Raw genomic sequence first — 25,493 nt, 5'->3', positions numbered from 1 at the left:
AGGAAGGGTACCAGCAGGTAGGGGCACACGGTGAAAGATGAAAGTGGCATTCAGACAGGCAGCTGGGCTGTGGGAGAACCCAGACTCTTAATGCTAACATGTTAGGCTGCCACAGATCTGTCCAAGGGCACCCATCCCTGCTCTACATCCCTTAATTTAGGGAGGGACTGGGGTGAGTCAGCTCACAGTAGTACCTGACTGAGCCTGGAGGGGCCATTTGGGTTCCTTAGGGGAGACAGATGACATCTGAGCCAAGACGGTAAGAAATGAGCTGGGAGACCATGTCTGTCTCGTTAACTTAGTTTTCTGATGCTTTCCTCATTTGTTTGCTCATTCACTCCCCTTGAAGACCTCTGCCAGGTCATGTGTAATCTGGGGGCATTATGGTAACCACAGCCCACTTCCCCATCCCAAAGAAAGAGAAATATTGCTGCTGTTGGAGGAGGAAGAGTTGGACTAGAAGTAGGTGAATGGCCAATGATTGATAGGAAGCTCATGAGTTTCATTATTGGGGGGGGGGGGGGTAATCTATTTCCAATACCATCCTTTGCAGCCAATTGGGGAGTGCTGCACTTGATTTATTTATTTATTATTTTTTGGTGGCTGGTCAGTATAGGCATCAAATCCCGGACCTTGGTGTTACCGGCACCATGCTCTAACCATCTGAGCTAACTGGCCAGCCTAGAATATTGATTGAGGGGGAAAGTTTCACAACTTGAGATTTACTCTTCAGTTGCCCTTTTTGTATGTATCTGCCCTACTCAGTACAGTAGCCACACTTCAAGTGCTCAGTAGCCTTGCATGGCCACCAAGCCGGGGTGCACAGATTAGGTAGAGCATTTCTATCCTCAAGGAAGCTTGCATGGATAGCACTGACAAAGAATACATAAAAATTAAGGGGAGCTGGGTTCATTGAGCACCAGCTAGTGCCAGGCAAAGCACTGGATGTATTTTCACAACATTCCTTTGAGGTTGGTGATGCAGGCGTCCCCATGTTACCAATGAGAAAACTACCCTCGTGGCAAAATAATCTGCAGTTTTGCCAAGTTTTGCGTTAGGCTAGAGTTAACCTAAACATCCCAAGGAGGGCAACAGGCACCGTCCTTACCCTTTTTGAGCCTAACTTAACTGTAGCTCTAAAGAAGACCAGGCTCATAACAGGCAGACCATGGTAAGAAAAGTATTCCTGAGGAGGCGGAACAGGCCATGAAACAGAAGTAGGAGTTGTGCAGAATGGAGGAATGGAATTCACAGACACCAGGAGGAGTGGGCTGAGGCAGGCCTGGTGCCCATGGTTTTCCCAGAGGGGCCAGAGACCCCTTTATTCCCGCTCCTGGCTCCCTCCCAGAGGCACAGCTGGGACGCATCTGGAGAGGAGGCTCGCCTCTTCCCTACTCCAGGCCTTGGCATAGACAGCCCTTTCTCCATGCCTCCTCAAATACCAGGAATTCCGGCACCACTGGGAGCCCAGGCCAGGCTGGGAACTTTCCTTCAGTCGGGAATGTACAGCTGGGGGCGGCTAGGAATGTGCAGCTGGGGTGGAGGGGAGGGCCAGGCTCCATCCTGACCTTGGGTAGGCTGCAGTGGAGTCCACCTTAATCACTATGGGGCCCCCAGGACTCAGCCTAGGCCCTGGTGCACAGTAGCCATTTAATAAACAAGTGAGCAGAAGCCAGCAGCTGACATTTTTTGAGCCAGACCTTGTGCTGGCTACCTTATCAGCTAATTACCAGAATCCCCCAGGGCCCGTGAAGCACCAGCCTCCAAGCCTCATGCGGGCAAAGAAGTGCTCCATCTTGTGCCCCCAGTGGCACGGGATAGGCACTCAACAAACCTAAGCACACAGACTCAGCCAGGATGTGGATTTGGGTCCCCCCTCTGCCCCTTCCTAGCTGTGTGACTAGACAAGTCCCTTATTCTCTCTGTGCTTCAGTTTCCTCATCTCTAGAGTGAGATTAAAAACTATCCTTACTAGGCCGGCCCGTGGATCACTCGGTAAAGTGCGGTGCTGATAACACCGAAGGCCACAGGTTCGGATCCTATATAGGTGATGGCCGGTTTGCTCACTGGCTGAGCCTGGTGTTGACAACACCAAGCCAAGGGTTGAGATCCCCTTACCGGTCATCTTTTAAAAAAAAAAACAAAAAAAAACTATCCTTACTTGCTTTTTAGGGATGTTGCGAGGACTAAAAACAAATGAGTTCATATAAAGTTACTGTAATGCTCATGGTATGCAGTTAGTACTCAATAAATCTGTTTTTTGGCTGTTAGCAGCCTGCTATAAATACAGATTCCTAGGCTCCTGCCTGGAGGTTCTGAATTTATCGGTTGGGACTGGATCCTGAGGGATCTGTGTTTTGAGCAATGCCCCTGGAGAGTCGGAGGTTCAAACTCATTTGGGAAGTGAGAGGATATACTCATTGAATCTTAATGATGATCTTAGGAGGCAGGTACTGTGATCTTCATTTTGCAGGTGAGAAAACCAAGGCTCAGAGAGGGAGGTCACACGCCAAGTAAGTAGGAAAGATGGGATTTGAATTAATAGCCAGGACACCGGGGTACCTCAGAGAATTCCAAGGAAGATTAAACAGATAATGTGCTAAAGCACAAGAGTTTAAGTTCAATGAAAGAAGCTAATATTAATACTCAAAAAACTGCTTAAATTATACTTCTCACTGGGCATACCATAGCTGGAAGGAGGGGGCAGAAGGATTCTAACAGAAGTGCCTTTTGTTTCCATGATCTGAATTATTTCTTGGGGAGAGGGAGCTTGTGGAGGAATTTCTACAAGGAGGTCCCAAACTGGAGGGGAGGAAGGGATCTGATGTATGTGGGTGGGCACAAGAATTGGGATATTCGTGAGGACTGGGGGAGGGCTGGTTGCCAAGGAAAATTAGACAGATGTGGGACAGACTTCCCAGAGCCCCAAACCTGATCCACCCTGGTGTCGGCATGAAACTGTCTCAAGTTTTTTTAGTACTTAAGACCCAGAAGAATCCAACTGAGAAAGGATAGATGGCGCTAGAGATAGTTAGATAGTTGGGTGGATTGAGGGATTGGGAGACAGTTGGGTAGATGTATGGACGACTAAACAAATGGGTAATAGAGACAAATATGGATGGAGGAATGGATGCATGAATGGAGTGTGTTGGATTGAGAAGACAGGTAGGTGGGTTGACAAATGGATTGATGGAGGAATGGAATGCCAGGTGGGGTGTAGGATGACAAAGGATGGATGAAGAGGGTAGAGATAGTTGGATAAGCAAGGCAGATAGATGAGATAATGGATTGGAAGATGGATAGATGGACAGAGGGAGAGACAGATGGAACAGCTGGATGGATAGACGTAGAGATGGATTGATGATGGACTGATGATGGTGGAACACATGAACTGGATAAATTGCTAAAGGAATGAATTTCTAGGTGTCTACTTGGAGCAAGGCTTCATAACTTGGCTTTCCTCTGTGGGCAAGTAGTAGTTCATGAACCTCCTGAAATCATACACCAAATTGCAGTGGGTCCAACTTCCAATAATTCCCAAAGGGGTTTGAGAGCCCCCAAATTTTCAGAACTACTGATTTGTGCTGTGTTGGACCTTCCCATCCATTAAGTCTTCTGTCATTCCCCACCACCTCCAGAATGGGAGAACACACATAATTTCATAAAATTAATTAACAAAATATTAATGGCATCCCCTTCCCCACCCCTTTTGTATCAAGGTAGGAAGGGCCATTCACCAAAGCAGATCCCAGAAGCTGGAAAGCTGTAGCAATTTTTAGACCTACATTCAGTGTCTGGACTTCTGAAGGTCTGTGACATCTGGCTGAAGTCCTTGTTTTTTAAGAAGCTTGACATCCTGGCTCACATGTGGAAAGGGGCATCAGGAGCCCCCTGGGCCCTTCGAAGGCCCGTGGATTCCTGGGTGGGGGCCAAAAGAGCAGGGTGGTTCAACCTAACCTGGGCCTTGGCTGGCCGCAGCCGCCCACCACCCCCCACATGGATGCTGACTGTGGTGGCATAGCTGAGCCGCCTGGCTGGGGGCGGTGGTGGCTGAGGCTGGGGTGGTGGCGAAGGTGCCCGTGATGTGGGGGCAGAGGAGGACCAGGGGCCCCGGGAGGCTGGGGGCACCTCTCCCCCAGGCCCCTGCCGCCTAGCCAGGCTCTGGCTGATGCAGGAGGCTGCCAAGTATCTTGAGAGGGCAGCTGCGTGGGGGCCGAGGAGCTGACGGGTGGGGGGCGGGGGGCTATGGGGTGGGGTCAAGTCTGAATACTCTGACCTGGCGACGTGTGAGACCAAGTGGCCTCCTGGCTTGGACAAAACCATGGTGGTCTGAACCGGGGTGGGTAACAGGCCCTGAATGTCCAGAGAGCCTCCTTGCTCAAATAAAGGTGTGGCAGCTGCAACATGGATGTCTGTGAGGCTCTTCTGCTCCAACAAAGGTGTGACATTTCGGACCCGTGTGTCTGTGAGGCTTTGCTCCTGAAGCAGAGGTGCAGCAGCTGGACCCTGCATGTCTGGGAGGCCTCCCAGCTTGGGAAAAGGTGGAAGGACTTGGACCTGGATGTCTGTGAGGCCTTGTGGCTGGGGCACAGGTGTGGCAGCTGGAACCTGAATGTCTGGGACATCTTGGGACAAAGGCAGTGGAGCATCAGCTGAGACCAGGTGGTCTCCATGTGCAGGCAAAGGTGAGGGACCTGGAACCTGAATGTCTGGTAGGTCACATGACAAGGGCAGTGGAGTGTTGGCTGGGACCTGATGGTCCAAGCTGCTTCCATGCATAAGCAAAGGGTTGACGGCTTGATCGCAGTCAGTGGCTGGGACCTGAACTTCCCTGGAACCTCTTTCCTTAGTTATTAGGACAGTGGTTGGGCTCTGGCTGTCTAGGTGGCTTTGCTGCTTGGGCATGGGAGTAGTGGCTGGAACTTGGATTTCCATGTGGCATCCTTCCTCAGGGAAAAAAGTGGTAGATGGATGTGGTATATCCATGTGGTTTCTCTGTTCAGGCAAAGGAATGGTAGCTGGAACTTGGATTTCCAGGTGTCCTTGATCAGGCAAAGTTGTAATAGCTGGAACCTGAATGCTTGGGGGGGCTTCCTGCTTGGGCAAAGGTGTGGTTGCTGGAGCCTGAATATTCCAGATGCCTCCTTGCTCAGGAAGAGGGGTAGCAGCTGGAATGTGGATACCCAGATGATCTTGCTCAGGCAAATCTAAAACATGTAGACCCTGGCCATCCAGGCAGCCTCCCTGCTTAAACAAAGGTGTGGCAGCTTGAATCCGGACAGCAGGGCCCAGGGGAACAGATTCCTGGGCGCAAGTCAGTGGGAAGGCCAGCTCACATACCAGCACGTGTCCAAAGGCAGGCAGGGGCCCTATATGCAAAGAAAAGAAGATTGCGTCAGGACTGATACCCCAGCTTGGGCCACCTCTGCCGACCACATGCCTGGGCCTCACCTGGCTCAACTTGTTCCTGAGGCAGGCAGGGAGAAGGCTGGGGTTGGGCCAGAACCCGTGGCCGGCGTCGGGGGGCATTAGCTGATACCCGTGTCTCAGCCCGCTGCATCTGCTGGATCCGCTCACTGTAGAGGCGGGCCAGCTCTCGCACTCGGGACGCTGCTCTCTCTGAACTCGGGGCTCCTGCCTTCCCAGTCTCGCTGCCTCCACCCAGATCCGAATCCTCCAGGATCAGCAGTGGCTCTGGGAAACCAGGCCGGGCCAGCTGCCCCTGCTCCAATGCCTGCCAGGCACTCCGAATTTCTGAGCAAGAGCGGAATTCAAGCTCCTCTGGGAATGCCTGATCCTGGGTGACATCCTGGGCCTGGAAATCTGGGAATGATACTCCTTCTTCATCCTCCTCCTGCCCTGCCCTGCTTCCTAAAGAGGGCTTCCCCAGTTCTCCAGGACTGCTTCCAGGGAACAGTTCTCTCCTGGTGGCTAGAGCCTCAGCTGATTCCTGCAGAGGTCCCCGGAGCCAGGAGTCACAGGGGAGGGCAGGAACGCTGGAAAGACTGGGAATGTCAGGGACACTAGGTATGGCTGGACGGCAGGACATTTCAAAAACACTGGAAATGTCAGAGAGACTGGGAAGGCAAGGAACTTTGGGAATTTCAGAATGGTCAGGAATTTCAGGGATGTTGGGAATGTTGGGAATTTCAGCTGCACTGGAACTTTCAAGCCCCTCTAAGACATGGAGTGGGGAAGGCTCCCGTTCATCCATTTCGAGCTCTTCCTCCTCTTCTGAAGAGTCCCGGCTGGGCAGGGCTTGGTATGTGAGGGTTTCACTGTCACCTGGCACCTGGGAGTCTCCAGGGAACTTGGGAATGTCATGGTCAGATGGCTATAGTGAGCAAGGGGAAGAGGCCAGAGACATCAGGGGGGCTGGTCCTTGGTCTGCGTCTGCCCAAGCCGAGCCCCAAGGACACCATAACGGGATACCCAGCTCACCCCCGGATCCCGGAGGCCTCTCTGGTTCAGCAGTTCCAGGATTTCTTCAGTGATTGAGGTCCCGGAAGGGTCCAGTGTGGGGGGTCCAACATCCTCCAGGTCCTCAGGGGATCCAGAAGCTGAAACCGGTGGCTGAGATTCTGAGGCGGAGCAGAGCTCCCCTTCACTGCCAGCATGCTGTGAGGGGCGAGAGGGGATGGAAGGCAGGAGCCAAGAGGGTACCCTGTTCCCCTCATTTCCCAGCCCCCTCCTCCCTCAGATGGAGGAATCCAAGCCCCAACCCCCTTCTTATCCAAACCCAGGATTCTGGAACTCAAGCTCCCTTCTCCATCAGACCCAGGAGTCCAGGTTCCCAGACCCTATCCCAGGATATTTCTTACCTTCAATCTAGGCTTAGCTGGGGAGGGAGAGATGAGAAAGGGAAGTCAGTGAGATGTAGGGACAACAGTTATCCTTGTAACTGAGGAGCTGCCCCTATTATCCCTCTGCATTCACCCTGGGCATCAAAGGGGAGGGAGACAGACACACAAGGATGGACAGGCTGGGCTGGGGCAGTCACTGACCATTCTGTGGAAATGTGACATAAGGGTCCTTCTCTGGCACTGGAGGAAAGACACTGATGTCAGGAACCCAGATCCCACTCCGACCCCTGGTTCACCTTTAGGTGGTGGGGACTCACCAGACTGCCTGCGGCCACGGCAACTAGCAGAGGGTCCTGGAGATGGAGCTGTGGAAGAGGCAGGTCAGAACCCTGAAATGAGCCCAGCTCCAGGGTCCTGGGGGAGGAGGGGGTTGGGTGGCCAGGATTAGGTTTCCATCTCATTTACCTGTGTTCCTTCGTCCAGGGGTGAAACTTCTGGCATCTCGAGGTCGGGGAGACCCAAGTGGGGGTGTCGGGGGCTCTGGGATAGGCTTACTTTTCGGAGCAACTGTGGGGAGAATTTTGGGGCTAATAGCCTACTTTTTATTGGAAGTAATTCCTCTACTTCCGCATCTTCCCAACCCAAGGCTCCAACTCACAGTGCAGGCTGTTTTCAAGGAGAACTTGTTTTGCCTGAAAGAGATGAGGATGAGGGTTGAGGGGGGCTGGTCTCCGAGCACCACGGGGGGATACTCTGAGCACAAAAAACATTCCCATTAATGGGTGCAGCTACACATCAGGTGCACGACGTGGCTGATAACCACAACCCTAGGAGGCAGGTGCTATTATTCCTCCAGGTGAAGAAACTGAGGCCCAAAGAGGTTAAGTTACTTGCCAAAGATCACAAAGCAGGGATGAGGTGGAGTTGGGATTCAAACCCAGGTAGCATAATTCTGCATTTTTAGGGATCACCTTATAAGAAAAGTGTCCTGCATTCAGAGGATCTTCTAGTACAACTGGGACAGGGGTGTCTCCAAGCACTCTCAGGACCCCAAGCTGTGGGAGGTGCTGTACCTTGGCGGGGATGGAGGCAGGGTGGTTCTCAAAGAAGAGGCGCTGGAGACAGTGAATCCACAGCCTCTTCTCTTCTTGGTTCTTGGCCTGGGGGAGGGGTGGAGGTGGAGTGAGGGAGTCAGATATGAGGTCTAGGGGCTCGGGGGAACCCTGCTGGCCCAGCCCCTCCCCATGCTCACCTGGAGCAGGTGCCTGTGCTTGGGAATGGTCAGATCAGATACTTTGAACCCTAGAGGGTCTCGAGGACTCTCACTCACACTCAGGTTGCAGCACTGGGTGAGGGAGGCAGAGGGCAGCAAATTCAGAGACCCTAGGCTCCGTGCTGTGCCCTTGTAGGTAGTGAGATATACCCCTGTCGGTGTATCTGAGTCTCTACCCACAAGAAAGACGGGCCCCAAAAGATTGTATGGTGAGTCCCTTCTGCCTCTTTTGACCCCCTTTACTAGGCTGGGCTGTGCTCTCTCCCTCACCAGACCCCTCCCCACCCCATGAAGACACTTGCCTAGTGGGCAAATCCAGGTCCTCCCCCTGCAGACCTCACCCCATCACTACCTCTGCATCCTGCTGGCCTCACCCCTCCTTAATAAGCCTTACTCCATACTTGAACTCAAGAAAATGTGGCCCTTTTAATCTGGGTTGTATTATGCCTTTAGGTATACAGGTCAAGGTACACAGAATATACTTTGTAGGTAATATTCTAGCCCTGCCCTCATCCCCAAACTCACGAAGATGTGGCCCTTGTAGGTGTATTCAGGACCCCGGCGCTTGGCCACGAGCAGCATCCGTGAGAATAAGAAGAGCAGTCGCTCACCCCCTCGTAGCCGGGGGCCGCTCCCTCCACCATCTCGGAAGGCGCCCTCCAGCACCAGCTCCCCAAAAGCACTGAGCTCCGGACCAGTCCAGCCACCTAGCCGCCGCTGCACTTCCTGCCAGGACCCAGCCAGATGCACCAGGGACAGAGATGCGTATGGTGGGTGGCACACACATACATGCCAAGACACGGGGGTTAGCAACAGGGATGTGCTGTCCAAGCCAACCCTCCAAGCAAGGCTGCCTCTGAAGCACTGACCCTTCCCCAAATGCCCTCAGGCTCACTACCCTCATCCAGCTGGCCCCAGCCCACCCTGGGGCCACCTGGAGGCGCGCGGCGTGCTCCTGCTTGCGTTTCATATCGTTGATGTACCAGGCAACCGCTGTCATTGACACAATAGCTTCCTCCACCATCTCGCGGCCCCCAGCACCAGGGCCCTCTGCCCAGTGTTTGCCTAGTTCCTGCCAGGCAGCCACCAGGGGCAAAGGGAGGGGAAGAAAACAGTCATAGGAGACAGAGAGTAGGGGTGGAGTTGGAGCACAGAGATGGAGAAAGACAAACAGAGAGACAGACAGTGGAATCAGCTGCTGCCAGTCCCCACTGCCAGCAAGACCCTATGCCAAGCATTGGCCCAGTTTCTCAGATGCTTCCCCAGGTGCACAGTCTGGCACAGAAAGTCAGAGGATGCCTCCTCCGGCCTAGCCTAACTCGTGGTGTGTCCACCCTTCAGATGCACCAACAGGTGGTTCATGGATAGGACCTTGCCCCTCCCCAGCCAGGCCCCCAGGGGCCACAGCTGACCTGCAGCAGCAGATGGTACTTGAGGATGCGTTGAACAGGTTTCAGCAGGAAGCTCTGCAGGGGCAGCGAGTGGTGAAGCTGGGCCTGACGCTCCTGCAGCCACAGGGCTGCTGGTGGAGACAGCGACAGCTCCCGAAGCAGGGCCAGGGAGCTAGGGGCACAGCAGAGGTCAGCAGGGGCTCACAGCTCCAGTGGGTGGGGCTGGGAGGGGTCAGGGAGTGGCCAGGGTTTGGAATTGTCAAGGTCTGGCAGGGGTCAGCGGCAGTTAAGGAGAGGTCACTGTCCGTCCTGGTCTGGCAGGGGCTGGAACTGGACGGGTCGGAGTGGGGGGAAGAGGGAAGGCTGGCTGGCACATCAGCTCGTGGACACGGCCTGGGGCCCAGCGGGGGCTCCTCGCCCCTCACCTCGGGTAGTTCATGCAGTACAATGTGTAGATGTCAAAGTCCTCGCTCTGCGGGTGACATGGGAGTCAGGGAGACCCCAGGTCCTGGCTTCCCATGATCCCCCCCAGCCTAGCCCAGGCCTGGCCTCGCCGCCTCAACTCACCCTCTGCACAAAGCACTCGGCAATGGCCCCTGCACTGCTGCTGCCCTCCAAGTCTTCCAGGAGCTCACTATGGGGGAGAGGGGAAGGATGAGGAACCACCCTACCCCCACAACCCCCCATGGGAGTACTCCAGAAGGCAGATATCCCAACAGTTCATGGTGTGGGAGGCTTGGCAACTGCCAACACCTCTCAAGGGGATGTCATGTCGGAGGAAGGGTCTTCTGAGGACTATACTGTAACCTGCTCAGACTTTGCCTTTGGTCAGCTTCACATTCCTCAGCTTGAAATTTTGTCACAGATGGCATGAGCATAGGGATGTCATGACCCAGAGAGGGGCACCATGACCTTGGGGAGGGCGGTGTCATCACCTTCAGAGCTATGATGATCTTGTAATCCTGAGATCAAGACACTCAGAGATGTCATGATCCTTAGACCACAGCATCCTCCGTGCTAGAGTGACCAATCATTCTGGTTTGTCCGATACTGAGCAGTTTCCCAGGACAGGGGACTTTTAGTGCTAAAACTGGGAAAGTCCTGGGTAAATCAGGATGAGCTGGTCATACATGCTCACACTGCCATGACTTTCAGGCTCCACATGACTCTTGGAATCATCATGATCCCAGACCTGACAAAGCACAGAGATCCCATCCTGATACCTAGACCCTTTCCCAATATTTGGATCCCATCTGGGTCCTCAGACTCCTGTTCCCTACACTCCTCCACCACTCTGGGTCCTCAGTCCCCATGATGATCCCTGCTCGATGACATAACACCCCATGTACCAGCCTGGACAGGGCACTATGGGACTCCAAGGTTTGGGTTAGGACATAGCCCTTCCTTCCCATAGTGCCCCTGGCTGTCCCACCTTCTCCTGACCTGCTGAACTCGTAGATGTCCTCAATGTTGGCAAACAGCGTGCCCACCTGCTCCACGCTCAGCCCCAGGACCCCACCATCCAGAAGAGGGCCCAGGTAGTCCTGTAGGGATGACTAGGATTACAGGGGCTCAGGGGCTGACCTGGGTCCCCACTGCCCTTGGGTGTCCACCCACCTCACCTCCACGATGCTGCAGAGGTCACGGACATAGGCCCGCTCTGTCTCCACGATCTCACGGGCCACACGCTCCAGCCTTGAGGGTTTTGCTGAACCCGGGATCCCCATGGGCGACAGATGCAGGCGGATGGGGGGCCCTGGAAGGGGCTCTGGCATGGAGGATGAGCACGCTGGAGTGGGCCCCGGGGCCGGGTCCCCCTCAGAGCCCACTGTGCTCAAGGATGTGGAGCTCCCAGACCCTCGGGGGGAGGCCATGGCAGAGGCTGCAGGGGTATGGAGCAGGAGATCAGGGGTCTGCCCAAGTGTCCCCTCCCACAGCCCTTCATGCACCCAGCCCTTACACCTGGTCAACAGCATGCCCACGGGCTCCTTCCTCTCCTCCCCACTGTCATGCTTGGGCCAGTCCCATCCTCTCCCATCAGGGTTCTCTCTGGGTTCTGGCCTCCATTCCTGTAATCCACCTCCATGCATCAGCCAGGAAGATCTTTATGAATTTGCCTGTCTGATCCTGTCACTCCCATGAGCATAACAACCCCTTTGTGCTCTCAGGATGAAGTCCAAACTCCTCAGACCCACAGGGCCCTGCATGATGTGGCCATTACTGATATCCCGACAGTTCTCTTCCCACAGCCACACCCCTTCTGACACTACACATTCCAGTCACACTCAACTTCTTTTAGGTCCTTAAATAAGCAGCATTTCTCACCTTTGGGCCTTTGCACATACTGTTCCCTACATGTGGAATACTCTTCCTTGTCTTTTTTTTTTAATGATAACCGCTAAGGGGATCTTAACCCTTGACTTGGTGTTGTCAGCACCACGCTAACCCAGTGCGCTAACCGGCCATTCCTATATGGGATCCGAACCTGTGGCCTTGGTGTTATCAGCACCACACTCACCCGAGTGAGCCATGGGGCCTACTCTTCCTTGTCTTTGTTCAGCTCCTTCCTCTTTATCATTCAATTCTCAGTTTAGATGTCCCACCTCCAGGAAGCCTCCCCTGACTTCCCAGACTGGATCCCACAGCCTCCTGGGCTTTCCCCATCACCGCCCTGCCCACTCTGCCCAAGGTTTCCCCTCTAGACTATCACTGACTGGGGATGGGATGGTCTCCATCACCAGACTTGGAGCTCTATGTGAGTAGGGCTGGGGTTGTTTTGGTCACCCTGTGTTGCCAGCACCGCCCAGCACTGGGCCAGCCACAGAGGGCTGCTAGGCTTCTTGAATGAAGGAATAAATGCTCCACAGGCCTTGCACACTCACCTGTCCGAGACTCACACACAGTTGCACAGTCACACACTTCACCTCTGCGGTCACACCCGAGGCTGGGGCTGGGTCTGGACAGGTTCAGTCCACGGGCTCCTTCAGGCATGGCTGAGTGGCTCAGCAGCGACCTGCAGAAAGATCTCCTTCTTGGCTATCAGGATCCCATAAGCCTCCCTGCCGCCCAAACTCACAGATGGGGGCTGGGAATTAGGAGCGTGGCCTAAATCCAGGGAGGGCCCCTGGGGGTAAATAATGGAGTAGACACAGGCAAAGTGATAGAAAGAGGCGAACAAAAAGAGAGAACCTAGAGAAAAAGAAGGAAAGGTTGAGACAAAGAAGAATGCAGAGAGCAAAAGAGTCGCAGAAGCTAGGAGTCCCGTCTGTCTGGGGCCGGAGGCTCAGGGATCCTGGGAACGTTTGGGCTCTGGCTGGAGCGGAGGGCGAGGGGCAGGGCTGGGAAAAGCCGTGGGCGGGAGGCCGCGGGGTCCCAAGGGAGGGCGGAGGCTGGGGGACCGGATGCCCGGGTCCTGCAGACGGCTCTCTCCCCCGCCGAAGGCTGCGCGCGGGGCGCTGGCCCTGAGTCCTCGACCCCCCTCCAGTCAGTCCCTCCAAGACCTGATCACCGTTCCCACCGCCGCAGCCCCCCCAACGCCTTCCCACACGCCTCCAGCCCCCAACTCCCGCCGGCGCCTCCGCTAGCCCCCGCCGGCACGCCCCCTCATTGTTCAGCCGCGGCGGCGCCGCCCCCTCCCCCAGCCCGCCTGGGCCCCACGCCTCCCCCCTCACCTCCCGAGGAGCCTCCAGCCCTGGACGAGGCAGCTCGGTTCCCATTCGACCCTAACGCCGTCCCCGGGGAGGCGCGGAGCCAGAACTCAGGGGTATGAACTTCGGGCTCCCAGGCTCCAGGAATCAGATTCCGGGGTCTCTCGGAGAGTGGGGTCCAGTAGTCCGAATTTCTTGATGTTCTAAGTAGGGGGTGCTGGGAGCCTCGACTGTTGAGTCTCAGATGGGGGAGCTGGGGACCCAAATTGCTGAGTCTCCTAGATGGGACTGTGGGGAGCTGGCAGATTCCTGAGTTCCCCTAACTCTAGGAGCAGGGGTTGGATCATCTCCAGGTGGGAGCGTAGGGGGTCCCAAATCCCTGGATCCCCTTGAAGTGATGAACGCTGCCGCCCAAAAGAGACTGGTTGGGACACTAGAGGTCCGGATCTCAAGTTTCTCCAACCCGACGGTCTCGGGCTTGGATTTCTGGGAACCCCTAGAGGGAATATGCGGTCCTCGATCTTGAGTTCTTCAAATGGGAGCGCGGGATGCTCGCCTCCAGGGTCCTGCGGGGCTGGTGTCCCGAACTCCCGGCTCCTCCAGCAGGGGGCGCTGGGCACATGAGTATCTCTGGGGTCTCTCTGGGGTACCTCTAGACTGAGCGTGGGGGTCTGGGCTTCGAGGTCTTTCAAGACGCGGTGCAGAAATTCCGGAGGCTCGGGTCCGGGATTCTCGACCCCTCGGGCTCCGAGATGGGTGGCACGGGGCTCCTGTGACGGACGCGGCGCCACATCTGGGGAGGAAGAGTCCGGTCTTAGCTGTGCGGCAGGAGGTGGTCGCCCAGGGCTTCCCCTCCCCTCTGCAGCCCGGGCTCATATCCTGTTACCGCCCGCGGGGGGGAGGGGCCGCCTTCCGGCAGGCCAGTCAGCAAAGGGTTAAGACCCCTCCTCCCTGAACTCTGAATATTTATAAGGAGGCGAGTCCCCAGATTCCCTTCACTCTCACATTCCAAGCGCCTAGCTGGATCCGGAACTAATCATGCACTTTCCCCTATTGGTCAGTCAAAAGATTTCTATTTGCATATGCAATGGACGGTGGGGCCCGTCCAGCGAGGTCACGTGGTCATGAACGACTGAAAGAATCCGCGGCGGAAGGGTGCGGCCGAAGCTCCAGTGGCGCAATCGGTTAGCGCGCGGTACTTATATGACAGTGCGAGCGGAGCGATGCCGAGGTTGTGAGTTCGATCCTCACCTGGAGCAGTTTTACTTTTCTAATCAGTTTTTATAAATTTACATATCTTATACATCAACCAAAACATCTATCACTTAGAGGAAAGAACATGTCCATCTTCTGACTTTTTAGGCTCGAAAGATTCCTGGTACTTCGGCGACAGATGGTTGGTATTGTAGAAAGGTGCCGTTTCCGTCCTGGCCGCCAGGGGATGGTATCACCTCTCATTATATGCCCTGGGCATAGAAGTGAGTCTGCAAATCTGTTTGAGACTTCTGTAGACATGTTGTCAGGCCGTGGGTCCAAGGCAAACTGTGCGTTGGGCTCTCCGTCTTTCTCCGTACTTCGCTGTCTTGGAGTTTTCAACCCTCTGCCTCTTTTCCGCTCCGTTTCTGAATCGAGTTGTTTTTTCCACAAATACTGAACATTCACTGTGTACCTGGCTGTGTTTAGGTGTGGGTGATACAGCAGTGAACAAGACAAGGTCCCTGCACCTGAGGACTGACATTCTAGTGGGAAGGCAAATTGCTACAGACATAAGAATTAAGTATATGTTATATGTTAGGTTGGGATAAATGTCATGGAAAAAGTAGAACAAGGTAGGATGGGGGAGTTGGAGGTGGGGTGTGGGTTGCAATAGTAGTAGTTAGGAACAATCTCATTGAGGGGTCAGCATTTGAGCAGAGACCTGAAGGAGGGGAGTTAGCCATGACAACACCAAGAGGAGCGTTCTAGACAGAGAGAACAACCAGTGCAAAGGCCCTATGGCTGAAGCATGCCAGATGTGTTGGTGGAGCAGCAAGGAAGCCAGTGTGATTGGAGCAGCGTGTCCAAAGGGGAGGGTAGGAGATGGGAGCCAGGCTGTGTGGCCTGTGGTGAGGACTTAGGACTTTGACTTTTATGTGATCTGACTCAGGTGTCATAACAGGCTCCTTTGATCATCTCCTGGGGGAGTGGGGATGTAGACTGAGGTCAGGGGCCTGGAGCAGAGGGACTAGGGAGGGGCTGCTATGAAGGCTGAAGTGGCAGATGATGCTGGATAGGACCAGGGTGAGGGGTCATGACCAGGGGGTGGGGACCAGAGGGTGCAGTGTAGATCTGTTTTGAAGGTGGATCAGACAGTATTGCTATTGGCCTGAGGTGTGGATGTGAGAGAGGAGTCAGAGGGACTCCCAGGTGTTTGGCCTGAGCACTGGTAGCTGGTGGTATTTTCTTAGCTGAGGGTTTTTTTTGGAAGGGACAGAGAATCTGTTTGGGCTAAAGGAAGGACCAGAGATTGTTCTTTCAGGGTCCAAGTTTCTGTTTCCCCAAACTTCTCTGCATGGCTTGCTCTTGCTCTCTGCCTCCCCAATGTCTTTCGGTCTCTTGGTTTCGGTCTCCTTCTCTGTCCCAACCCTCTTCTTCTACAAATAGGGCCTGAACCCTTTCCCACAAGGGAGGCAGTTTCCTGGAAGAGGAGACCAAAGATCAGAGTCTGCCAGTGGGCAAGGGGAGAGAGACAAGGAGGAGTAAGCCGGCAAGGGAGGTCAGTGGAGGGGAGGGAAGAAGGGGAAGAAGGGGGAGGGGAGGAGGACAATGGGGGGTGAGTAGGCAGGGAAAGGGTGAAGAGGGAAGGAGGGGGAGGGAGAAAAGGTGTACTGGAAGGAGAAGGCGGGTAGGGGACAGACAGGCGGATGTGGAGGCTGGAAGTGAAGGGGGACAGGAGTAATGAGCGATGAGTTGGAGATGTGAAGGCTGAAAGGGAAGGGGAGAAAAAGGGGAGAGGGAGAGTTGGAGAACAGGAGGCCCAAGAGGGGAGGGAGGAGAAGGAGGGGAAGAGAGGAGGAAGGGGGGGCTGAGAGAAGGGAAAGGAGAGAAGAAATGCGAGGGAAGAGGGGGAAGGAGAGAGACGGGGGTCAGGGAGGGAGGAGGCCGCGGCGTAGGGGGCGGTCTGCAGGCTCTGACGCGGGGCCTCTTCCGGGCGCGGTGGTTCCCGACGCCTCTTGCCTTGTATGGTCCGAGGACGCGGCTCCCCCGGGGCCCCGCCCGGCCGCGCGGCCGCGACCCACACACCGGCCTCAAGAGGCCCGTCCCGGCTGGAATCCGAGACCTCGAGCTCCCAAAGTTCGGAAATGCCAAGATCCCGTAATTCCGAACTTGTCGAATCCTGACAGCCGAGATTCTGGGGTCCAGGGAGGCCAGAAGTCTACAATTCTGAGACACTAAGGGTGTCTTCGTGTCTAAGTCTCCGAGACGTATTCTGAGATTCCAGAATGTTGAGGTTCTTTAAAGCCCCCTCCCCCAACGTTCTGAAACGGTCGAAATCCCCCAGACTCTGAAGTCCTGAAACGTTCTGGGTCCCCGGGACACCCGGCTTCCGGGATGACCCCCCTGCCCCGCCCCTGCAGCGCCGGGCCTCCCCCGCCCACCCTGGGCTCGCGCCCGGCACATTCCGTCCTCCCCACTAGGCCCCGCCCGCCTCCCTCGGCCCGGTGGGGGCGGACACTTCCCGTCCCTGCCGGCGAACTGGTCAAGGAACCCGATGGGACGGCAGCTTTGCGCCCCCGACGCCCCGGGAACAGGATCTCCCGGTTCCTACCGGGTGACCTCACCTGGCCCCGCCCTCTCAGGTGAACGGCCGGGCCCGGTGACGTCACTTCCTGCCAGGTAAGCGCCGCTGGGCTGCTCGGCTCCGGAAAGGTTTGGAGGCGCTATCAGTGGACTCCACTCCTTTCTAAAGTCTCATCATCCTTTCCACTCCTCTCACTGCCTCTACACGGCGGAAAAGCCAGGATTCCAGTTTACACGCAGATTCCTTTTATTTAAAAATTCCAAAAAACACAAAAATAGACTTTGAAGGTAACAATATATATTACTTAATATATTATTATAGTATACTCATAATAATTATACCATCGTTTCCAATATTACAAAAAGGAGGAGGAAAAATACAAGGGAAGCAGACGACCCAATATATATAAATACTATAAAATCTTATTAGAATAAATAAAGTCGTCATAAATAAAGGGCCCATTGATTGGAGGGAGGGGTTTGGCAACGGCTTTGGCTACTTGCTTTTGGAGGGAAATTTGAGCACCAGGATTCCCCCTCAGGGGAGGTTCTAGTCACCACCAGACACTGGAACCTCACGGTCTAGGAAAAATTGGGAGGGGGCAGAGGGGCCCTATTATTCACAGCATATAAGATTCCAGGAGACAGATTTGGGCAGGGGAGAAATTGGGGTAGAAGGCTCACTGCCTCCGCAAATATGCTACATATTTGTTTTTTTTTTTTTAAAGAACCCCAGAAAACATTCCATCCCCTAACACCATGAACACTGAGCTTGCACACTGGGGACCTGCCCCAGCATGAGGTCAGGGGAGTGGGTTAATGCATTTTGGGAGGGGAGGAGGCCACCCGATTAAATTGAGCCCCCCAGGTCCCCACAGCAGAGAAGTGGCTCCCCTTGAGATCCAGCTGATCTGTACTGGACAGGCATTTGTCACTCAGAAACAGAGATGCGGTTGAAGATGGGGAGTCGCCGGGGGGCTGCTGGTGGTTGGGGTGGCCCAAAAACCCCTGCCTCAAAGACAGGTGAGTCAGATCCTCCCAGGCTGCTGCCGCTGCTGGCATATTCATCAGGGTCAGATCCCAGGGAGTGTGCAGAGGGGCTCCGAGCCAGGCCACCCAAGGGCCCCCAGATGCTGCCAGGAGTGGCCTTTCGGCAAGAGGGGCAACAGGTTGGGTTGGGGTCCCTTCGAGCCACTGGGGTCCCAGGGGCAGCAGAAAAGGCAGAGGGAGAAAGTGGAAGGTCCCCAGGTGGTGGTGGGGAGCTGGAGGGCGAGAAAGAGCACGAGGACAGGGAAGGGCCTGCCAGACCCGTTGGTGGAGGCGAGGTTCGGCGGCCTGAGGGCAGGCCAGAGAAGCTGATACTCTGGCGCAACACGTGGGGGTGGCCGGGGGCAGCCAGGTCTTCACTGGGGTTGTGAATGAAGTGGCAGCGTGAGCCATAAGGGCAGCGGCCCTGGAGGTAAAACTTGTGGCAGAGTTCGGTCTTGTACTTGGGGTGGCGACTGGCCTGGCGCAACTCGCCCAGGCCATGGGCAAACTGGCACTTGGCCCCGTAGCGGCAGCGCCCACTCTCAGAGAAGGTCCGACATAGCTCAGTCTTGTAGCGGGAGGAAGTGGTGGGGGTCGCAGTAGGCGACGTGGGTGAGGGTGACAGCTCAGGGCCGGGGCGGGGAGCCAGGGGTGCGAAGCCAGGGGGTGGAGGCACCCAGCCACAGCTGCGGCCCTCCACCAGGCTGGTGGAGCGTCCAGGCAGGCGGGAGGTGACCCCAGACGGGTTGGAGTTAGATGAACTCAGGCTCCAGAGTCCCGAGGAACCCCATCCTGGGCTGGACTCAGTCCCTCCGTGGTCGGATGGCACGTCAGGGCTCAGCGACAGAAGGCTCTGTGGGAATAAGGATTGGTTAAGGCACCCGAAAATGCAGGGCGACGCCCGGCCCCAGCTGCAGGGCACTTCAAGAGCTTGCCAGTCCGGTTTGTGGGATCCCTGCCTGAGCCCCACCCGCCCGCGGAAATCCTGGGTTCTGGATGCCCGGTATCCCGATTTGGAGGTTCTGAGTTTATCCACGACTGAAGACTATCCCGAGAGACCCAGGAATCCCGGTTCCCCTGGCTGGACCAAGAGGGGCCCCAGAGTCAGGGCACACCACTGTTCCCCTATTTGGAGCCTCTGGACCTCCCCGGATATGACCCCGTGCATTGGCTTCTCCAGTTTCACAACTAGAGGAGCCGGGCAAAGTTAACCCAAAGTATGGATCTCTTCGGCTTTAGAGTTCCCCGAGAACTCTGACCGGGTAGTGGAGAGACAGAAGTCGGCTTCCCCCACCCTGAGACGAGCCCTAGAAACGCCTCTGCGCAAAACCGCGCCCTCAGCAACTACTAGGGGTAAGCCAGGTGTGGGGGCCATTTCCGCCTCCAGGCAGCCCTAGTCTGCGAAAAGTCCTCCGGCTTTCCATCTCCAGAGGCCGCCCCACCCAAGTCTGGGCAGAAACCCGGGAGTCGCGGGCTCCATTTTCACCTCCAGATAATCAGGGTGGTCTGTGAAGGGAGGCAGGGGCCCCGGCCAGGGAATGCGGCGCTGAGGACCTCCGGCTTGAGAAGGGAGGCGGGAGTCCCGGGCCGGAGTCTGCGGCGCTAGAGAGCTACTACCACAGGGGTGCCTGTCGGCGGCGACTCACCTCGTAGATGGCGGTGAGATCCATGGAGGCGCGGGTGGCCATGAGAAGACGGCCCAGAACCGGAGCGCTGAAGTCAGGCTGCTGCGGGTCGGGAGAGTCAGCTTCTTATAGGGGCCAGGGGGCGGGGCCAGGGGCGGGCCCATGGGAGGCGGGACTAGGAGCGGCGCTTCCCGGACGCGCGCCCCCAGCGCTGCCCCACGAGCCCTGGACTAGTCCCTTTCCGCCCGGCCCCCGGCCAGGACGCCCCTGAGTTTGGTCCGCGGGCGCCCGGGGAGGACGTGTGTGTGGGGGGGAGGGTGTCTGCCCAGTTTTCAAGACCAGAGACTGAGACGCAGAGAAGGGACAGGGACAAAGGTGGGGGCAGGGCTCCAGGGGCAAATGACGAGGGCAGAGGCCGAGAGGGAGTGCGCGTCCGAGACAGACGGACAAGGGCTGGGAGAGAGACGGAGTGGAAGAGACAGAGACATGGAGAGAAGCGGAGAGAGAAACACAAAGAGAGAGACAGTGAGGGCGGGAGAGACCCACCCAGGAAGAGACAGAGAGAGAGACAGGGTGAGGAGAGGAGGTGGGGAGACAGAGACAGTCTAGACAAATTCAGAGGGAGAAGCGGGATGGGTCACATAAAGAAACAGGAAAAAAGAGAGAGAGAGAGAGAGAGACAGTGAGAAACACCCACAGTGAGACAGACAGAAACACAGAGAGGAGATCAACAGGCTTGGAGCATTCCCTCTGACACCTGCCCGTCTGGCGCGGTCTCACTCCCAAACCGCCCTCCCAGCCCCACTCTCGGGGGTTGGGTGGACGGGTGAGATCCCGGATACCGGGCGATGCCCTAAGGGGTCTCCTTTCCCAATTCACGGAGCCGCTGTAGCCCCTCACCCTGAGGCAGATGATGGCACTTCTGATCTTACTCTGTGCTACGCATTGTTTTAACTGCTTTACATATGTTAACTGAGTCCTCACCACGACTTCAGGAGGTATAATTCCCATTTAACTCGTGAATAAAACAAGGTCAAGTTACTCTCCTAGTTCCAGCTAGTGAATGGCAGAGGCCTAATACCAAGATCTTAAAACATATTGAGCTCTGGCCTCGGAAAACTCAAGATTGGAAAGGGGGAGGGATTTTATTTAACGGTGGAGGGTTGCCTTGATTGAAAACTTTTATTTATTTATTTTTTTAAAGATGACCGGTAAGGGGATCTTAACCCTTGACTTGGTGTTGTCAGCACCAGGCTCTCCCAAGTGAGCTAACCAGCCATCCCTATATAGGGATCCGAACCCGTGGCCTTGGTGTCATCAGCACCACACTCTCCCGAGTGAGCCACGGGCCGGCCCTGATTGAAAACTGTTTTATAATGGAAGAAATGGGTCATCGGCAACTGATGGTTGGTTGGGTCTCTTCTGATGGGGTGTGCCACGAGAGAACTCTAGATTTTGGAGGATCATTCCCCATATTGGCAAGTCTTTTATTATTGAAGGGTTGCCCTGAGTGAAAGTTTAAGATCTGGGAGGAAAAATAAATTTTTTTTAGGAGAGTCTTGGTGAGGGCCGGCCCGTGGCTCACTCGGGAGAGTGTGTTGCTGGTAGCGCCGAAACCACGGGTTCAGATCCTATATAGGGATGGCCGGTTCACTCACTGGCTGAGCGTGGTGCTGACAACACCAAGCCAAGGGTTAAGATCCCCTTACCGGTCATCTTTTGAAAAAAAAAAAAAAAGAGAGAGAGTCTTGGTGAGCTGGCTGCCCTGAGTGAAAATGTGAGGGTAGAAATCATTGCCACGAAGCCCCCTTAGAATGGTGGAAACTTCATTCTTGCAGGCTGCGGCTGCGGCCTTGCATTGAGGTGGGGAGATTAGGTCAGGCTCCACGCCGACGAGCTTCGTTGGAGCACGGGGGGAATCCCTGGTGCTGCGCTCTCTGGGGCCGAGGGGGCCTTCCCGGCCGGTCCCGTGAGCTGGGCGGGCCGCGGGCGGCTCCGGCACGGTTGCGGCCTCCCGCTCGCCCGTGACTCACTCGCAAGGGGCGGGGGAGAGGGGGCTTCCTGGAAGACATGACGAGTAGGCTCAGCCCGGACGCCCGGGTTCCTCTCCTGTAACCAGGGCTCCTGTCTCTTGTAAACAGAGCCTCGAGGACAACGGGAAAAGGGGGGAAGGAGGCGGGTTTGAGACCGGGCTCCAAATCCCTGTGCCACTTGTAGGACTAAGGCGGTTAAACAGAAGTGGGGGGCACCCTGGGGTCCTCGGAGCCGGGATCGGCGATCCTGGAGGAGGGATCCAGTTTTGACTCCCTGGACATAGGGAGCATTTCTCTTCCTTGAGTCAGGCTGTCCCCCTCCCCTCTCCCACCTGCTGAGTCATCGGCCCGAGATGGGACGTTTGGGATTGGGCCACTCTCGAGGAGGCTGGTCTGGGAGTGGCGGGGAGGACAGACCCCCCCCCCCGCAAAGAAAAACAAACCCTACGAACGTGTGGGGTCCAGGAGGCGAAACCTCAGACCTTCCTGGCTCAGACCCAGGGGTCCAGGCCCCTAGACCCCCCACACCAGACCCGAGTCCAGACCCCCAGCCCCTCCTCCCTCAGACCCAGGAGTCAGGCTCCCATCCCCCACCTCCACCCCCGGCCTCAGGCGTCCCAGGCCCAGAGGAAGTTCATGGCAGGACTCCTCCCGCTCCCCACTCAGCCAGCGGGAAAATCCGCGGCACCAGCGACAGCCGGGAATCCCCTCTGGAATGACGGTGGAGAAGGGGATGGCCGGGGTCCCCCGCGGGCCGCAGGGGCCAGGTCCTGGGTGGACTGGGGGAGAGGGAAAGGGGCGGAAACCAGAGAGGCTAAAAATACAGCGAGCACTTCCGGCCTAGGGGGAGGGGAACGGAGAGCAGAGTTTCCAGAAAAACAAGCGGGGACGGGAAATGCGGGGGTGTGAGAGCTGGTGCGAGTGCGCGGGCGAGCAAGGGGACCTTGTATTCGCGCACGTGTGCCTGGGCCGTGTGTGCGTCTGGCGTGATTGGGTGTGAGCGGGTGTGGCCGAGGGTGGGTTGGCTGTGTGTGCCTTGGTGTGCGAGCGTGGGCCAACCAGTGTGTATCACGTTGTGTGAATAGTGTGCACGCAGGTGTGAAGAGGTGCGCCTTGGTATCTGGAGGTGTGAGATCTGGCATGACTGGTTATGTAACTGGGGAAGGAGGTGTGGGACACGAGTGTGCCCAGTTTCCTGTGTGAGGTCTTTGTGCATACAATTCCATATGACATGGCTATGTGAATAAATATGTGAAACCTCCTGTGTCTGTGATTGACTATACCGTTTGTGCTTTAACTATGTCTGGGTGTGGGGTGGACACGCAGCTGTAACTGTACTGCGTACGTGTAACTCCTTGCAGGTGCCATGGTGGGGGAATGACTGCCCGCTGGCAACTGAGGGAATGTGCAAACACAACTTTGAAGCTGAGTTAATCTGTATCCGTGTGACTGCAGCTGTGGCTGTGTGAAAGGCCCTTGTGGCTCACTGTGTGTATTTCTCAAATGTGTGACTAGTGTTCACATTTGTCTGTGTCCTTATTCGTGGGTGTCTCTCAGACTGCATGTGCATGAGAACATAGTAGGCCAGTGTCTGAATGCAGTTCCTCTGTGGCTCCGTCACAAGGCAGTGAAACTGGTGAACTTAGGTTCCTGACGTCTGCAGTGCGTGGTGACGGGAGGGTGGCTGGTGCGTTGTCTGGGCCATGTTGCTGTGGGTGTTCACCTCCGTGGGCAGAGCAGACGCACACACCTGCACCTTAGAAGCTGGGGCAGCACCTGTGCCCAGCCTTATCTGTCCCCAGCCGATGAGGCTGCTTCTGATAGTGTTGAGCTGAGGGCAAGGCTGAGTCAGCCTGTGATGGGCAAAGTCTGAGATGGGGTGAAAGATAGCGGGTTAAGTGGTGGTTAGAGGGTTGTTTGTGTATTCACATAATTGGGTTGATCCCTGAGAGTCTGTCTATGGGTCAATGTGACAGGGTCCCTGGGGTCACCATGGCTGTAGGGTTGTGGGTTATGCTGGTCTCTGCCAAGGGGGCATGGTTTGTGCTTGTTCTTCCTCATGGTCTGTTCTGCCTGCAGGTGTGACTGCCATGTATCTCATGTACACCCCCTCCCAGGAGTGTGTGGCTGTGCACAAGGTTGTACAATCTCCCTCTTGGTCTAATCTAGCAAAAGCCAAGTCCTCACCTAGGACATCCATTGACCCGCCTGGACTTCTTCTCCTATCCCTGTTCCCTCATCTGTGGCCCAAGCCTCCTCATTGTTCCATAAAGACCCCAGCACCTTCCTGCCTCAGGGCCTTTGCACTTGCAGCACCCTCTCCCTGGAATGCCCTTGCCCTGGATGTCCACATGACTTATTCCCTCTCCTTCCTGTCTGTCTCATATGACCTTCTCAGTGAGGCCTTCCTTGACCTCTGTCAAGGATTTTTTTTTAAATGGCAAAATAATCTTGTCACCTGTTTAACAAATAATAAATACATGTAACATCTAGTTACAATCCATAATGCTTGTAAAACCACTACCCAACATAAGTTTTCAAACTTTTAATGTTTTTCAGTAAAGTAACATAATTCTCCGTATGCAATCTTACACCTCTTGTGTTAGATTCCTAAGTACCATTTTAAAATTATCTCTCTTATAAATCTCTCTCCACTTCCAATCTCACTTCTCTGCTTTTTCTTCTTGGAATACCTCACTATCTCTCACTAGAATATCAGCTCCAGGAGCACAGGGATCTTTGGCCCACACTGCCCGCACAAGATACTGAGTAATTGTTTGATGAGCAAATGCAGCTTCCTGGTGCACATCTTTCACCGTATATGTGCCTGCTGAATGTGCATCCATCACCCCACCACCCACAGTGTGTCTATCTTCTCTCCCTGAGTGTGGGTTTAAGCTCTCTTGAGCCCTGTATCATAGGTGCTGGGATGTCACACCCCCTCCTCTGTGATGTGTAGACACCACCCCATAGTGCCAGCTGTACTAAAATGTTTTCACTCATGTTCCCATGTGTGGTGGAGACTGCTATATCTCCACCAGCATATGCGCCTCCAGGCTAAATGCTGGTGGGCTCTGCTGGGGACAGGGTTAATGTCTTTTCAGTTGTATATGAGATAACTGCATCGTGTTAGGTGGAAATACGACTTTGTTATTGTACTTATTTGGAGATTAAGTATGGTTAAGGAGATGTGTGTGGGTGCCTAGTTGACAAGGACCATATAGTCAGTTTTGTGTGTCAACTTGGCTGGGCTACAGTTCCAGGTATTCAATCAAACACTAATCTAGGTGTTGCTGTGAAGGCATTTTTATTTTTGGTCGCTGGCCAGCACAGGGAGTGAAGGCATTTTGTAGTTGTGATTAAAGTCCATAATCAGTTGACTTTAGGCCAAGGAGATGATCCTAGATAATCTGGGGGGTTGGGTGGGGGACTGACTGATTCAGCTAGATAAATGGGCAGAGCTGAGGCTTCCTTGAAGTTCAATTTATGGACAGTGCTTCAGCCTGCCTTCCTGAGGCCTTCCCTATGTGCCCTGGCACTTCAAGGAAGGACAGGGGTAGGAATTTCCTGGGATGTATGTTTACACACACACACAGCTGGCCGTTTTCCAGTGTGGGGTCTTGGGCTCTGGGTGAATCACATAGCTCTCCATGGTCCTGGGGTTTCTTTGCAGACATGGGGTATAGGACAGGAGCCACGGGGTGGTGACATGGGAACTAGGGCACAGAAGGTATTGGGTGGGGCAGTTCCCTAACCAGGCTGAGTCACTTGAGCCTTTCACACCCCAACAGCTGGGCCTGGGCTGGTAACTCCGCCCTGCACTTGCCCAGGCCTGAAGGCCATGTCCGAGCTCCCCGAAGCTCTCAGGGAAGTAGGGAGCCTGGTGGGGCACTCCCTCCCTGAAGCCCCCTC

The 25,493-nt window shown here is 55.4% G+C and overlaps 2 protein-coding genes and 1 non-coding gene across 3 annotated transcripts; 1 reads left to right on the top strand and 2 right to left on the bottom strand.

Moving 5' to 3' along the window:
* Positions 1–3,818: 3,818 nt before the first annotated feature.
* On the bottom strand, positions 3,819–13,235 carry PLEKHG2 (pleckstrin homology and RhoGEF domain containing G2). The gene is made up of 19 exons (XM_063111832.1): positions 13,139–13,235; positions 12,350–12,480; positions 11,090–11,358; positions 10,911–11,011; positions 10,035–10,101; positions 9,893–9,939; positions 9,489–9,639; positions 9,011–9,148; positions 8,602–8,802; positions 8,056–8,148; positions 7,877–7,963; positions 7,462–7,495; positions 7,269–7,370; positions 7,121–7,168; positions 7,005–7,043; positions 6,822–6,838; positions 6,442–6,618; positions 5,452–6,334; positions 3,819–5,369 (listed from the first exon to the last, which is right to left on the bottom strand). Exons 2-19 carry the CDS (start codon positions 12,456–12,458, stop codon positions 3,862–3,864), a joined length of 4,071 nt encoding a protein of 1,356 aa, XP_062967902.1. The 5' UTR covers positions 12,459–12,480; positions 13,139–13,235; the 3' UTR covers positions 3,819–3,861.
* Positions 13,236–14,280: 1,045 nt separating this feature from the next.
* TRNAI-UAU (transfer RNA isoleucine (anticodon UAU)) lies at positions 14,281–14,373 on the top strand. The gene is given in 2 exon segments: positions 14,281–14,318; positions 14,338–14,373. It is a non-coding gene; the product is annotated as a tRNA-Ile (tRNA).
* Positions 14,374–17,161: 2,788 nt separating this feature from the next.
* ZFP36 (ZFP36 ring finger protein) lies at positions 17,162–19,679 on the bottom strand. The gene is made up of 2 exons (XM_063111523.1): positions 19,570–19,679; positions 17,162–18,776 (listed from the first exon to the last, which is right to left on the bottom strand). Exons 1-2 carry the CDS (start codon positions 19,609–19,611, stop codon positions 17,826–17,828), a joined length of 993 nt encoding a protein of 330 aa, XP_062967593.1. The 5' UTR covers positions 19,612–19,679; the 3' UTR covers positions 17,162–17,825.
* Positions 19,680–25,493: the final 5,814 nt, after the last annotated feature.

This window comes from Cynocephalus volans, chromosome 10 (assembly GCF_027409185.1).
Source record: "Cynocephalus volans isolate mCynVol1 chromosome 10, mCynVol1.pri, whole genome shotgun sequence".
In the NCBI taxonomy this organism is placed as follows: domain Eukaryota; kingdom Metazoa; phylum Chordata; class Mammalia; order Dermoptera; family Cynocephalidae; genus Cynocephalus; species Cynocephalus volans.
Note: the sequence above shows the minus strand (reverse complement) of the source record. Positions and strands in the feature narration are given on the sequence as shown.

Excerpts from the sequence above, each read along its gene's own strand:
- ZFP36 (XM_063111523.1), bottom strand. The coding sequence starts at position 19,611 with ATGGCCACCCGCGCCTCCATGGATCTCACCGCCATCTACGAG. Across the intron at positions 18,777-19,569 it reads ATCTCACCGCCATCTACGAG|AGCCTTCTGTCGCTGAGCCC; the intron begins GTGAGTCGCCGC and ends TTATTCCCACAG.
- PLEKHG2 (XM_063111832.1), bottom strand. The coding sequence starts at position 12,458 with ATGCCTGAAGGAGCCCGTGGACTGAACCTGTCCAGACCCAGCCCCAGC. Across the intron at positions 9,640-9,892 it reads TACTGCATGAACTACCCGAG|CTCCCTGGCCCTGCTTCGGG; the intron begins GTGAGGGGCGAG and ends CTGTGCCCCTAG. Across the intron at positions 7,044-7,120 it reads CCGTGGCCGCAGGCAGTCTG|TGCCAGAGAAGGACCCTTAT; the intron begins GTGAGTCCCCAC and ends TCTTTCCTCCAG.